Source organism: Pongo pygmaeus, chromosome 18 (genome assembly GCF_028885625.2).
Source record: "Pongo pygmaeus isolate AG05252 chromosome 18, NHGRI_mPonPyg2-v2.0_pri, whole genome shotgun sequence".
Classification (NCBI taxonomy): Eukaryota; Metazoa; Chordata; class Mammalia; order Primates; family Hominidae; genus Pongo; species Pongo pygmaeus.
Window position 1 is genome coordinate 47,298,836 of NC_072391.2, and position 13,822 is coordinate 47,312,657.

At 37.6% G+C, this 13,822-nt stretch overlaps 1 protein-coding gene across 8 annotated transcripts in view; it reads left to right on the plus strand.

Annotated features, from left to right (window-relative positions):
* TENT4B (terminal nucleotidyltransferase 4B) overlaps nucleotides 1–13,437 on the plus strand; it is an 84,602-nt gene extending 71,165 nt beyond the window's left edge. For 4 of the 8 annotated variants that reach the window (XM_063655027.1, XM_054453045.2, XM_063655026.1 and 1 more), the window contains 7 exons: nucleotides 384–512; nucleotides 1,251–1,464; nucleotides 2,734–2,860; nucleotides 2,968–3,071; nucleotides 3,175–3,362; nucleotides 5,940–6,101; nucleotides 7,228–9,911. In XM_063655027.1, coding sequence (XP_063511097.1) covers nucleotides 384–512; nucleotides 1,251–1,464; nucleotides 2,734–2,860; nucleotides 2,968–3,071; nucleotides 3,175–3,362; nucleotides 5,940–6,101; nucleotides 7,228–7,404 — 1,101 coding nt within the window. In that variant the 3' untranslated portion in view covers nucleotides 7,405–9,911. Of the gene's footprint in view, nucleotides 1–383; nucleotides 513–1,250; nucleotides 1,465–2,733; nucleotides 2,861–2,967; nucleotides 3,072–3,174; nucleotides 3,363–5,939; nucleotides 6,102–7,227; nucleotides 9,912–13,013 lie in introns of those variants that run through there. The other 4 variants (XM_054453046.2, XM_054453043.2, XM_054453044.2 and 1 more) reach the window with 3 other exon arrangements.
* Nucleotides 13,438–13,822: the final 385 nt, after the last annotated feature.

The window sequence follows — 13,822 nt, forward strand, 5'->3', positions numbered from 1 at the left end:
CTGGCTATTTTTTGTATTTTCAGTAGAGATAGGGGTTTCACCATGTTGGCCAGGCTGGTCTCGAACTCCTGACCTCAGGTGATCTGCCCGCCTTGGTCTCCCAAAGTGCTAGGATTACAGGCATGAGCCACCATGCCCAGCCCTGTAGCAAGTACTTAGGTGCTATTATTCATTTGTACATGTCTTACATTTTAGATATAAGGGGAGAGCCATTCATTACCTATAGTTTACTTTTTTTTAATAGCTTACTCTTAAAATAGAAAATTAAGTATGTTGTATATCTCTACCAAATTTTATAATGTAAGGACCAATTTATGCCCCTCTTAATGCTTAGATCTGTTGCTGATACAGGAATTCATTGAAAATACAATTTTCTTTTTCAGAAATATCCTGTATTGCCATACTTGGTTTTAGTATTGAAACAATTCCTCTTGCAGAGGGACCTTAATGAAGTATTTACAGGTGGAATTGGTTCTTATAGTCTCTTTTTAATGGCAGTCAGTTTCCTTCAGGTAAGTCATATGGGTATACCATGCTAGTGCACACTAAAAGCAAAAGTGATCAATCAGCTGGGAAACATTTTGGAAAAAATTAAAATCAACCTGTAATTGCATTGCTTTCGTTGATTACTTACAGCTTTTCCCTTTAAACTGGGTACATTTTATCATTTAGCAAATACGTATTTTTAAATTCCTATGAAAGAATATTTTTGGTTTTAAATCCCATACATTCTAGTATTTTTGAGACTTTTCACTGCAAATTTTAACATGCAAAATGTACGGCCTGGTTTCCATAAGCATAAATAGTATAAATGCCAACAATAAGAATGTCTTCTAAGCAGCTAAATCTTGTAAGTTTAGTTGGAATTGAGACCTGCTATTTGGGTAAGCGAATTAGAGTCTTAGTATTGTAAGTGGGTATGTTTATGTGGCGCAGGGTTGCCAGCTGCCTGAGTCTATTCGTGAGTCAGAACGACTTTGCTGATGTGTTGGGCCAAGCCAGCCCTGGTCGGCAGCCTGGTGCAGCCGTAAAATTCAGCCTTACAAACAGTCTCCTGCCATTCCCGCACCATGGGACTTTAGTGTTGTGTGTAACAGCAGTATAGCCTGCTGTTAGCCTATTATCAACTGACTGCTATGCTAAACCAAAATTATAATAATATTGCTTGTAGAAGTTAGAATATAATTTATTCCCCCTCTCCTTGATAATTTAGCAAAAATCCAATATAATTTCTTCTTTTCTGCTTTTAGTTACATCCCAGGGAAGATGCTTGCATCCCCAATACAAACTATGGTGTTCTCTTAATAGAATTTTTTGAATTATATGGACGACACTTCAATTATTTAAAGACTGGCATCCGGATAAAGGATGGTGGTTCATATGTGGCCAAAGATGAAGTACAGAAAAATATGCTAGATGGCTACAGGCCATCAATGCTTTATATCGAAGATCCTTTACAACCAGGTATTGAAATTAGGTAAATTTGTGGGCATTCAAAGAGAGGGCACTGTCAGTCACCTTATTATACTTTAAATTCTCTTTAGATGAAAAATGAAGGAACAACTTCTAATTGTTATTCTTTTTTCATCGAAATATTTCATGAGCAAACATACTAAAATAAACAGACACAGACAGTAGAAAAACACCTTGGAGACTTCCAGATAAGTAGGGAGTAGAATCTGTTTAACCCTAAAAGCATAGTAGAAAAGGCATTCACTTATTTGGATGAGTTCATGTTTGGTGGCTGCTTCTCCTTCTTGGGTCCTTATTGCCTTGATTACAACCAATTGTCAGCAATTAATGAGGCTTTAATGAGATGATTCTGAAGTCCTGAGAGGCAGCAAGCACAGTAATGTATCTTTGAATTCGTGAGCAGAAGGGTGCAAGGAGACAATGTATTTTCTTTTTGAATTTCTCCTTTTCTGTTTGATTTTGCATGTCTCTTTGTGCTTTTTCCAGCTTCGTGTGAGCTTGAAAGTAAGCAGAAAGTAAATTCCTTCCATGCTTTTTTGAAGTTCTGTTTGCTTGCTTGTGTCCTGATTTTTCTGAGCAATATTTTTTCTTGATATAATTGTAAAATAGATTCTGCGTTACTGGACTTCAGTGGAAGTGCTTTTAGTCATTTGCTTTAATGTGTAAACTTTGAAAATGAGTAAGGAAAGGGGGTGAAGAGATACAGTAGTTGCCTAGGAACCATTTTCTGGCTTATTGAGCTGCCTTATAAACATTAATAGTTGTATGTGTTTATTCATTGAGGAAACATTACATTGATTGGGAGCCTGCTCTGTTCAAAAGCATTGGGTCAAAGGACATGAAGACTTTTCAGCAAGACGATCCTTGCTTTTTAGGGGCTCATAATTTAGAGTGAGAAATAGCTATATAGCTAATATAAACCCCAAAAATGTAGAAGTATTTCTAATGTAACTTGGGGTTTCACTCTTAGGAGTGAACAGGGCACTATTTCTTTTGTTTGCATAACTGTTTATGTGTGGAATGGGATAGTTCTTGATGGGCCAGAATACATTCCGGCAACTGATACACCATAATGAAGTACCAACTGCATGATTCACATATTCAGAGACTGGGGAGCTTTGGGGACAGCTCACAGCTCAGCTTCCGGGCACAACTCTGGTGGGATAACTATGGCCCTTGCTCTCCTGGAAGAGGGTCATCAACATTTAGTGCATATTAATCACAGTCAAGCTTACTATGTTATGTATATTTCTTTTAAAGGTAACGATGTTGGAAGGAGTTCATATGGGGCCATGCAAGTGAAGCAGGCCTTTGATTATGCCTACGTTGTTTTGAGTCATGCTGTATCACCAATAGCAAAGTACTATCCCAACAATGAAACAGAAAGGTAAAAGTTCATCTATAACCAGCCCATTGTGTCAAAATTGGTTGTGGCTTCTTATCTTCAAATTAATGTTATTCCCTCCCTCTCCCTTTCTTTTTAAACACATGCAGCATACTAGGTAGAATAATTAGAGTAACAGATGAAGTCGCCACATATAGAGATTGGATATCAAAGCAGTGGGGCTTGAAGAATAGACCTGAGCCTTCATGCAATGGTAAGATATTTTCCTTGGTCGATTGACTGAGTATTAGAGGCTTTTCTGTGTTGTGTGCGTTTAATGGGAAGAAACGTTTTCCAATCTTTTGCCACTCTTTCAGGAAATGGTGTTACCTTGATAGTAGATACTCAGCAGTTAGATAAATGTAATAATAATCTATCTGAAGAAAATGAAGCCCTTGGAAAATGTAGAAGTAAAACCTCGGAATCTCTTAGTAAACACTCTTCAAACTCTTCATCAGGTCCAGTGTCGTCCTCTTCTGCCACACAGTCCAGCTCTAGTGATGTAGTAAGTATGAAAGGCTCAGCTCTTCTGAACTCAGACGCATGCACGTTCTCTTGCTGGGGTTAACAGTGTCTCGAAGGCTAAGGCTACTTCCTTTGCTTACATGTTACTGGGATATTTTAATAACTTTCACGCTTGTACTTTTTCTCAACATTTTGTTATGAAAAATTTCAAGCATACAGCAGAAGTGAACAAATTTTAGTGAGCATTCATGTACTCACCAATAGATTCTGCTATTAACCTTTTACTTGCTTATCTCATACCTGTCTATCCATCACTCTGTCCATTAATTCATCTTATTCTTTGATCCATTTCAAAGTAGATTACAGACATCAGTTCCTCTAGAGTGTTGTAGCTTGTGCATCCTTGTAGCCAGACTCCAATATTTGTTTATTGTTTTTTCCTTTTTTTTTTTTTGAGATGGGGTCTCCCTCTGTCACCCAGGCTGGAGTGCAGTGGTGTGATCTTGGCTCACTGCAACCTCCACCTCCCGTGTTCAAACGATTCTCCTGCCTCAACCTCCTGAGTAGCTGGGATTACAGAAGCGTACCACCATGCCCAGCTAATTTTTTGTATTTTTAGTAGAGACGGGGTTTCACCATGTTGGTCAGGCTGGTCCCGAACTCCTGATCTCGTGATCCACCCGCCTCAACCTCCTAAATTGCTGGGATTACAGGCATGAGCCACCACACCTGGCCTTTAACGTTTTTCTTTCCTTTCCTTTTCTTTTTTTTTTTTTTTTTTTTTTTTTTTTTGAGACGGAGTCTTGCTCTGTCACCCAGGCTGGAATGTAATGGCATGATCTTCACTCACCTCAACCTTCGCCTCCTGGGTTCAAGCGATTCTCCTGCCTCAGCCTCCTGAGCATCTAGGATTACAGGCATGTGCCACCACACCCAGCTAATTTTTTGTATTTTTAGTAGAGATGGGGTTTCACCATGTTGGCCAGGCTAGTCTTGAACTCCTGACCTCAAGAGATCCACCCGCCTCAGCCTCCCAAAGTGCTGGGATTACAGGTGTGAGCCCAGCTGTTATAACTTTTTAACATCATAGTTAGTTTTGCCTGTTTCAGAATTTCATACAAATGGAACCACATAGAATATACTCTTGTGTAAGGCTTCTTTCACTCAATTTTTTTTCAGCTTCCTGGTTGAATTTTTTGTTGTTGTTGTTTTGTTTTTTGAGACGGAGTCTCGCTCTATTGCCCAGGCTGGAGTGCAGTGGCGTGATCTTGGCTCACTGCAAGCTCCGCCTCCCGGGTTCACACCATTCTGCCTCAGCCCCCCAAGTAGCTGGGACTACAGGGGCCTGCCACCGCGCCTGGCTAATTTTTTGTATTTTTAGTAGAGCCGGGGTTTCACCGTGGTCTCGATCTCCTGACCTCATGATCCGACCGCCTCGGCCTCCCAAAGTGCTGGGATTACAGGCATGAGCCACCGTGCCTGGACAAATTTTTTTTTAATTGAGATATAATTAACATAAAATTCAGCATTAAAAATGTACAATTCAGTGGTTTTTAGAACATATTCACAATGTTGTGCAGCCATCTCCAGTAATTCTAGAACATTTCCATCACCCCAAGAAGAAACCCTGCATTTAGCAGTAGTTTCTTCTAATTCTTCCTTCCCTCCCTTAACCTCTGGTAACCTCTAATCTACTTTCTCTTTCTATCCTGATAGAATTTTTTTTGTTCCCCCATCCTGATAGAATTTATGTGTCAATTATAATGTAAGTTACCTTTTAAAATCAAAGTGAATTTGTAGTGTACTGATTTGAGATCTAAAGCAGGCTTACCTGTTTGAGTTTAACTTTATTAAGTGTAGGACATGAAAAGTAATCTAAATATTGTATGTTGTTGATGATGACCATGTGCCAATATGGAATCATAAATCCTCCTGTGCAAAATCTCCCTGTGTGCCTTTTTGGTTCCTAGAGCAGTATGCTTTGGAGGACAGAATGCCAAGCTAGATGTCACAGACATAGGGAGATGGAGTGTTGGGGACTGAGAGAATGTGACTCTGAGATGCTGGGTAGAGTGCCAGGGCCAAGGTGGAGACCTGCAGAGAGACGTAGCATTGTCATGGCCCAAGCAGCCCAGAAATAGGTGGAGCTCAGCCCACTGTCGCGGGAATTCCACACCCACCCACACCAGTATGTTTGGTTAGAATGATCACTGATTTGTCATCACAGACTCTCAGAGATTGAACCCCTTAAACCCATTATCTTGTGTCTAGCTGAAGCCAGGGACTAGGACCTAGGTTCCTCACTCTTTACAATAATCTTTCATTTTCTATAAATAAAAAAACAAATAAACAGACCTCTGTGAGCTCCTTCAAGGTCAAATGTGGGCAGTGGATTTAACAATGAACAGAAGCTCTCTGATAAAATCAGTCACTTTAAATGTTTGGAGGAAAATTTAAACAAACAATTAATTTTCTAAATTCCTCAGTGTGCTTCTTTTAACTCCCAAATGTTTAAATTTAGCCCAGAGAGTACTTTAACCAAAATTGTTCTTCTTTCTGAATATTGAGTATCTAAATTACTAATATGTCACATTATAACTCATGTGACTTGTGTTAGGATTCCGATGCAACACCATGCAAAACCCCGAAACAGCTGCTTTGCCGTCCGTCCACTGGGAACCGAGTAGGGTCGCAAGATGTATCCTTGGAGTCCTCTCAGGCAGTTGGGAAAATGCAAAGCACCCAAACTAACACATCCAACAGCACCAACAAATCTCAGGTGTGTGGAACGTGGGTTTTTAATTGTTAGTATTTGATACAAAATATTTAGAATTTCCCACATGTAAATAATATGCAGCATGGGTTTGAAGAAAACGCTAGATTGAAGAACAAATTTATTTTATTCTAAGAGGTTCCAACACATGACAGTGCTTCTAGGAACAGGATGTCCTAAGGATCCTTGTGAGACAGCATTGTAACATAAATCTCTTCAGGAATCCAGCCAAACTACCATATAAAAAGTGTTTCAGTTGTACATGAAATAAGCTGGCATGAAGGTTTTGTGAGGCCTCATGGCAGTGTGCATATCTGGGAATAATGTATCCTTTTCTAATGTTTTAATGTTCAATACCTTGTTGCTGGTGTTGAAATGATCAGCTGGCTGTCAGGCATGGTCAGTTGATTAACATTAGCTTGGACTTAAAAGGCCACAGAGATACTCTAGTTTAAGTTTTTTTGTTGCCTAGAAGTGTCATTAACTGAGTAATGACTCAGAGTGAGGGGAGGAAGCCATTGATATGGGGCTCTGGCCTGAGGCTGGGTCACTCCTCACTATAGCTGGGAACCTGGGAAGAGGCCTCTTGGCTGTATGTTACCTTGTGTCTGATTTGACTCACTGAGTTCATTTTACCTATGTGGGCTTAGCCATGTATGCCACACACAGACTCATCACAAAATACCAGTTCAAGTGACAGGGTTGACAGAAGGGACTGGGGTCACGAGAAAGCCACAGGCCATGAGTAGCAGGAAGGGAGCGGCCACCTGTGCTGACCCCAACCTACCAGTGTGCCTGTCATGCCCAAGAGCCTCTTCCCACTATGTCACTTATGATGTGGTGTTTGGGTTGGTAGTTTTCTTAAGAAAATCTTTACATCCCACACACTCTGTTAAGAAGGCAGGCGAGTGGTCTATGCTTTTCAATATTTCCATTAAAATGAAGTAAGGGTTTTAAAGCTAAAAAGAACCCCTGTAACAGCTTTTTATGCCCACTAGATAAGTCAGTGATCAGTAAGGTAACAATCTAGCCAGCATATTCCTAGTTTTGAAAGCTTCCCCGAATCCAGGTGTTTGAGAACACTGCTTTTCTGCAATACTGATGTCTTTGTGGTCGTTTTCTGTTTCTGCAGCATGGATCAGCAAGGCTCTTTCGTTCTTCCAGCAAAGGCTTCCAAGGTACAACTCAAACAAGCCATGGTTCCTTGATGACAAACAAACAACATCAAGGCAAATCCAATAATCAGTATTACCATGGCAAAAAGAGGAAACACAAGAGGGACGCGCCCCTCTCAGACCTCTGTAGATAGTCGACGCTGCGCGGTGGACTGTCTTCTCTGTGCAATGATCTCATGCTCAGGACAGTTGCGCAGGGACTCCTGGGAGATATTCAGGAGCCTCACACTGTTCAGACGTTGACTTAGCAACTGCGTTTTTTCCCAGCTCGCCACAGAATGGATCATGAAGACTGACAACTGCAAAAAACAAAACAAAACAAAACAAAAAAAAGCAAGCAAAAAAGAGGGAAAAAAAAGGCTGCTTATTTGATAAGTCATATGCTACAACAGGGTCATTTTAAGATTTAAAGCTTGAATGTAAAATAAATATATTTCTCATTGGCTTTATGCAGAGTTATAGGGAATAGTATTCAGTGCTGGTAGGGTGATAGAAACAAAAAACAGTATCAGAGGATGGGGTGGGGAAGGAAAACAAAGGTATCTGATAGGAAGTCCAGATTCCAAAGGGGAAAGTGATCTGTGCATGTTTTTTTTTTTAATATTTTTGCATATATTTACCATTTTATTGTGTGTATATATAGAAGACCATATAGGAAATTGATATTTGTAATAGTGGATTTGTTAATAATACTTTTTACATAACATTACTGTTTAAATTGTAAACAGATTTTTTCTCAGGATTAGTTTGAAAAATAATCTAAATTGTCATCTTAACATCCATATATAGGGAAGTGATTAGTTCTATTACTCAATTTGTTTTTCTCAGCATTGAAATGACTTAATAGAACCCTTGTGTCCTGCTGCAAAAATTTTTCCTCTCTAAAGAAAAGGTTTATGGTGGCAAATGATGTTTATTTTATTTTGTAAAAAAAAAAAAAAAAAATGTACTATGTACTTTTGTGTAAACACTGAAAAATCTCTGGTCATCTCCGAGAATTAACTTGCAACTGTTTTCTATAGTGCTGTCGTCTTGGGCAATGGGCAATTACATGACTTTGTGTTTGCTTCCTTTGCAGTCTTTTTTTTCCCCCCCATTTCTTCCTAATAGGAAAAAAAAAAAAAAAAGGCCACCCATGTCTGGTCTCATTCCTGTTGCAGTGAAACTTCGAGTTCCACAGACTTTGCATGCTGGCTTCTCTAACCCTGTGTGCTGCGTGTGCCTGTTTCTCATCTCTTATTCTTTTTAAAAGTCATGCTTAACTACTGTGGGAGAATAACTGTAAACAGCTTTAATTAAATCATACTTATAAAAAACTATTTTCTTATATTCCACTTTATGCTTTTGGTATTGTTGATCTTTACAAATTAAATGGTCTTTGATAATGGATCTATTTTGTATTGCCTTATTAAGACCAAATACTTCTTGTCATCCCATTCTTTATCCTCTTCTTTCATGGAATTGTTATCGTTAATTAAAACTTTTTTAAACATTGGCTTGTTTCAATCATACTGTAAATTTTGGTTGTAGTCAGCTTTGAGTGCAATGAGATGTATAATTCTGTTATCATTACCTGTTGAGTTTGAAACTCAGTTGGGAATATTTAATATAATAGAATGTAAGTGACATTTCTGAAAATGCTTTCTTTCAGGGTGAAAGTTCTTAGTTTAGCATCAGTGTGTATGGCTCTGTTAAATAACAGCCATTTCTGAGACGAGATTCTTTTATATATATATATACATATAAAGTACTATTGGCTTTTAGGAGTTTCTTTTATATACATTTATGAAATACTGAAGACCAATCAGACCATTAATGGACACTTAGTGTAACTTTTTATAAAGAAAATAATGCTAAAGTAAGACCAAAACTGATGTCATCACTGAAATTAACAATTTTCAATATGTTCATATTTTAATTCACAATGGAAAAATGTGTTCCAAAACTGGAAACTCATAGTACTCGTGTAAACTGTGGAAGATTTCAAATGTGATGTTATTTTGACAATGTTTTAAATTTTAGAGTCACATTTTATTCTGATCAGAATTTTTATTGAGATGTTGAGCTTTTGTTTTTGAAACTAGTTTGTCATAACATTGTGCATAATCACAGTATTTATTTTCTAGGACAATTGTGAATGTGTAGACTTATGTTTACTGCTAAGGGAACAATTATTTATAAAATAATATTAAATCCAGTATTAGCTGCCTATTTCAGACACTTAATACTTGCAGAGATCTATGTTACATTTACCACACTGAAGTTTTTTTTGTTTTTTGTTTGTTTGTTTTTAAAGAATCACCCTCATTGTTGAAAGTAAATGTACTCTTAGGGTGCGAATATTAGTGTTCCAATAAGCATGTGATTATATTAAGGTGGTGGTAGCGGGAAGATAATCTTGATTCCATTGGGAATCTTAGGTTTTCGTAAATTTATTGGGAAAATAGTTTTTCCTGTACTGCTGAAGTTTCTTTTTGGTAAACAGTATCTTTCTAAAAGAAAAAAGCATGAAGGAGAAATTGAGGTGTGTATACATTTCCTCAAATGACCAGCATTGTATTCGTGAATACTGTGTATCTTGCAGTGAACAGTGTGGAAGCTGTTCATTTTTCAATCTGAAGTAAAATACTTTCAAGAACTTTTAGTTTGCCTGCTCATTTGTTTTATACATTTCATCTATTTGACTCCTATCTTCTTTTTTGAGTTTTAATACTTTCTATAAAGATTTTGTGAATATATCAGAAATGTGTCATTTATATATTATAGTCCATTCATATCCATGAATCATAACCTTCCTTTGCTAATACTTGTTGAATGGGATTTTACAAATTCTCCCTCACTCTGGTGACATTTCTCAGGCAGTCATGTATGTGTACCTGGCCATCAGAAATATTAATATTTAAATACTGTTTTTTAGAGGAGCTGATGGGTTGGTGAGGTGTCAGCACAAAATCTTACTGGTTATGTTTTGATGATAAAAGTATATCCATTTTTTCCCTCCAGCTTTAAGGTGACTGTGAAGGTGCCTGGTTTTGAACGTCTTTGTTTGGTTTGGAGATGTCGCACTCAGTTTTCAAATCTAGCTTGGATCTGTAGGACCTACGTTTTTTACAAGTAGTTGCCCTCCAGTCTTCAACAGTTGATTGTGTTATATTTTTGTCCTGTTTTGAGTGTACTTTACCTTTACTTGCATTTTGAGCCTCATTAATATTTAGGTTATTTGATTTGGTTCCAGATACTCCTAGATAAAATCTGCACAGGGCAAAACATGGGCAATAGGGTGAGCATTTTTAATTGTCTTTTTCTACTGGAACCTTGTATCTCTCTGTGTGTTTTCTGCTCATTCCTTCCCCTATGAAATGGTAAGTGTGACTTGTGTTTGCCTGAACCTATGGACTAGTGTTTGGGGTTTCTGGAAACACTAGAGGGTCAGAAGAGAGTAATGACCACCGTGATGTGCAGGATTCTCTTGCTGTGACATGTTCATTGCAAAGCCCTCTCCAGTGACTAGGAGGTGTAGTTATTAAGGTTGATCTGTTAGAAATCACCATTATTAGGTATTAGTGGTAGATGTTGCTGATATTTTTATTGGTCATGACTACATCTCAGTTTTACTTTAATATTGATCTATAGTTTGATCAGTTCCTTGAATTCTAATATGTTGATTTCTCAGTGTTTCTGTCACTAAGAATGTTTCTAGGCAGTTAGTTGCTTCACAGTCAAAACTAAATGGTAAACTATCAAAAATACGTTCCCAATTTTGCTGTGATAAATATTGAGATGTTAAAATTAATGAACAGAAGAATTTATTCTTACCCATCTATTCTTGTTCTCCTAGTTCCTTAAACTTTTTCAGTTATTGGAAAGGCACATTCTCAAAGTATTTTATGAGCAAAATATTCTATAAATGCCTCTAACAAACCTAATTGAATATAAAAGTTATATTTAGTAGTTACTGTTGATAGTAATTTTCATCAGGGTCATAGTTCATCTAGTAAAATATTTAGAGAATGATGTTAACATTCCAGCATTAAAGTGGGAACAAAGATTTATATATGAAATTCCTTAGAAGAGTTCATCTTGCCTTGGTTTCTGACCCTCAAGACTCTAGCTACCTGCCATCTTGTCAAAACATTTGTGGGTAGAATAAGTGTTAAAGATCAAATTTTAATATGCTCCTTGATATTTAACATAGCTAAGAAACAAACCAGATTTTACTGTAGAAGTTATTTACATGATTTGAAAACTTGACCTAACTGGAAGCCTTTTTCTCAGTCATCTTGTTCTAAGCCATCTTGACTTCACACCCTTGGCAACTTTTCTTTTTTTTTGGTCAAAGATAATGAGCTAAATATATATATACATTGAGTGTTGACAAAATTATTAACCAGAAAAATTGCTTATAAAGTCTGCTGATCTATTTGATACCTAGAATTAAATATTTGAGGACAGTTTTTAGTTAATAAACTGCTAATGTTTATTTTACTGTCTCTCAGGTTTTTGGTTTTTTTAAAAAAATATGTTTGGCCTTTACATTTTCTACTTAAGTGTGTACTTTATTGAGTTTAACCTTGTCTGTAGCCTAGTAGCCTGAAAGAAAAGGAGGCAGAACCAGAGAGATGGATGTAGTGCATTCCCTTTGGTTATTACACATTTGTGGTAGCTCCTGGATTTACTGAGAGATATTTTAGCTATGTCAATAAGAACAGCTAATGATGTGGAAATCAGGTGTTCTCTTGTGTATTTCAGTGAACATTCTTATTAGTAGTTGCATATCATCTCTAGTTCCACATTTTAACTTAACGTCTTTGTGGCTTCACCACTGAGCTGCCTTTCACTACACCAGCTTCTATGTGGCCTGGTAACATGGAAGGTCTCTCCTAAGGACAGTCTGGACGTTTTTTGGGGGGAATGTTATTTATCTTAAAGATGCCTAGAAACAAAACGCATATAGTACCAGTGAGAAAGTATGAAGTAAACAAGTTGCTCAGGCTGGGCATGGTGGCTCATGCATGTAATCCCAGCACTTTGGGAGGCTGAAGTGGGAGGATTGCTTGAGGCCGGGAGTTTGAGACCTTCGTCTCTTAAAAAAAACAAACAAAAACCTGAATGGTGAGGTGGGGTGGAATTGGGTAGGGGAGGGAAAGGAGGACTTGGAAAAGCATTCTCCAAAGCCAGCAACTTGGTGAAGTTCAGTACTTGCCTCTTAGAGGTTAGGCCATGCCTTTCAAAGAGAGTGAAATGATGGGTTATCAGCCGCATTCTTGGAGTTAATATTTTTCTTCATCTTTCAATTTGGGTTCTGTGCTATTCATAGCTCTTCCCTAAGACCATTTCATTATTACCTTTATATTTAGTTGCAATTTATCATAATATGTTGTTTTGTCCCTAAACTTAATCTCCTAATTTTAAGATCCTCTCTGATTTTTGCATATTGAAACTTGCGGAAGTCACTTTAAAAAAGTCTTTTGAAAGCCCTACAATCCTAAAATAAATCACAAGCTTGTTTGTTAGAAGTGTCAAGAGTCTCCAATCTTTACTACTAAAAAGCAGCACTGCCTTAACGCACGTTGTTATGGGTGAAAAGTGAGGGACAACCAGTGTAGTTTCTGGATATAAAGGGTGAAGGACTGTTGAGTTAAACATTTTTAGTGGAATATACATAGATACGTGTGTTTAGAAACTTTGGTGAAGCCAGTATTTGTTTTTAATAACCTTTTTATTTATTTCCTTCTTTGATTAGCATTGTCTTCTGTGTTAAGAAATGTGGACTCCTGTGAGGTGCTGGAGGTTTGAATCATCTTGAAAACTTTCCAATCTTGTCTAGTTACCACTGCAGAGACACTAAGGAATTTACCAGAAAAAGATATTTGATACAAATGATTTAAGAAATCTCAACATTTCCTGAGGCCGTATCACTGGGCAACCAGTGATGAAAACTATGAATGAATTGCACACCTGGAAGATTTTTTAAGCTAATGACAGTTTCTTCAAAGATGCCTTGGAAATTTTATAAATTGCATCCAAAGATGCCTTGGAAATTTTATAAATTGCATTTCTATGCACATCTGCCCCTAGTGCTTACCACTCGGTTTATTATTCATAATCTGCAATTCAATAAAGGCTTTGTGCTTTCATTTATCTTCAAAACCACTGGTATGAGCCCTCATGTAAAACCTGAATGACTACTTTTTCTAAAAAAAATTTAAAGACAGCTCTGTTTAGGCAGGTTTTCTTGTGCACATGTGGCATTTCTGTGGCTGGTTCTCTAAGCTGGATCTCTAAGCTGGTTCTCATCCTTTTTAATGCTAGTACTGGGAGATGCTTGAGGATGCTGTTTTCATCCTACTCTGTCCTAGACAATGATAACCATTTGGCCCCCCCAACAGCCATGGAAGATTATAGAAACTGATCTCATAGAATTTGGTTATTCACAAATACCAGCCCAGTTTCACCCTCTACTTTAATGCAGGGGGTTATGCTTGCTATACTAAGAAAATGAAATGCATCACCATAGGTTGGGCAGAGCAACAAGTAACAGATCATTACAAG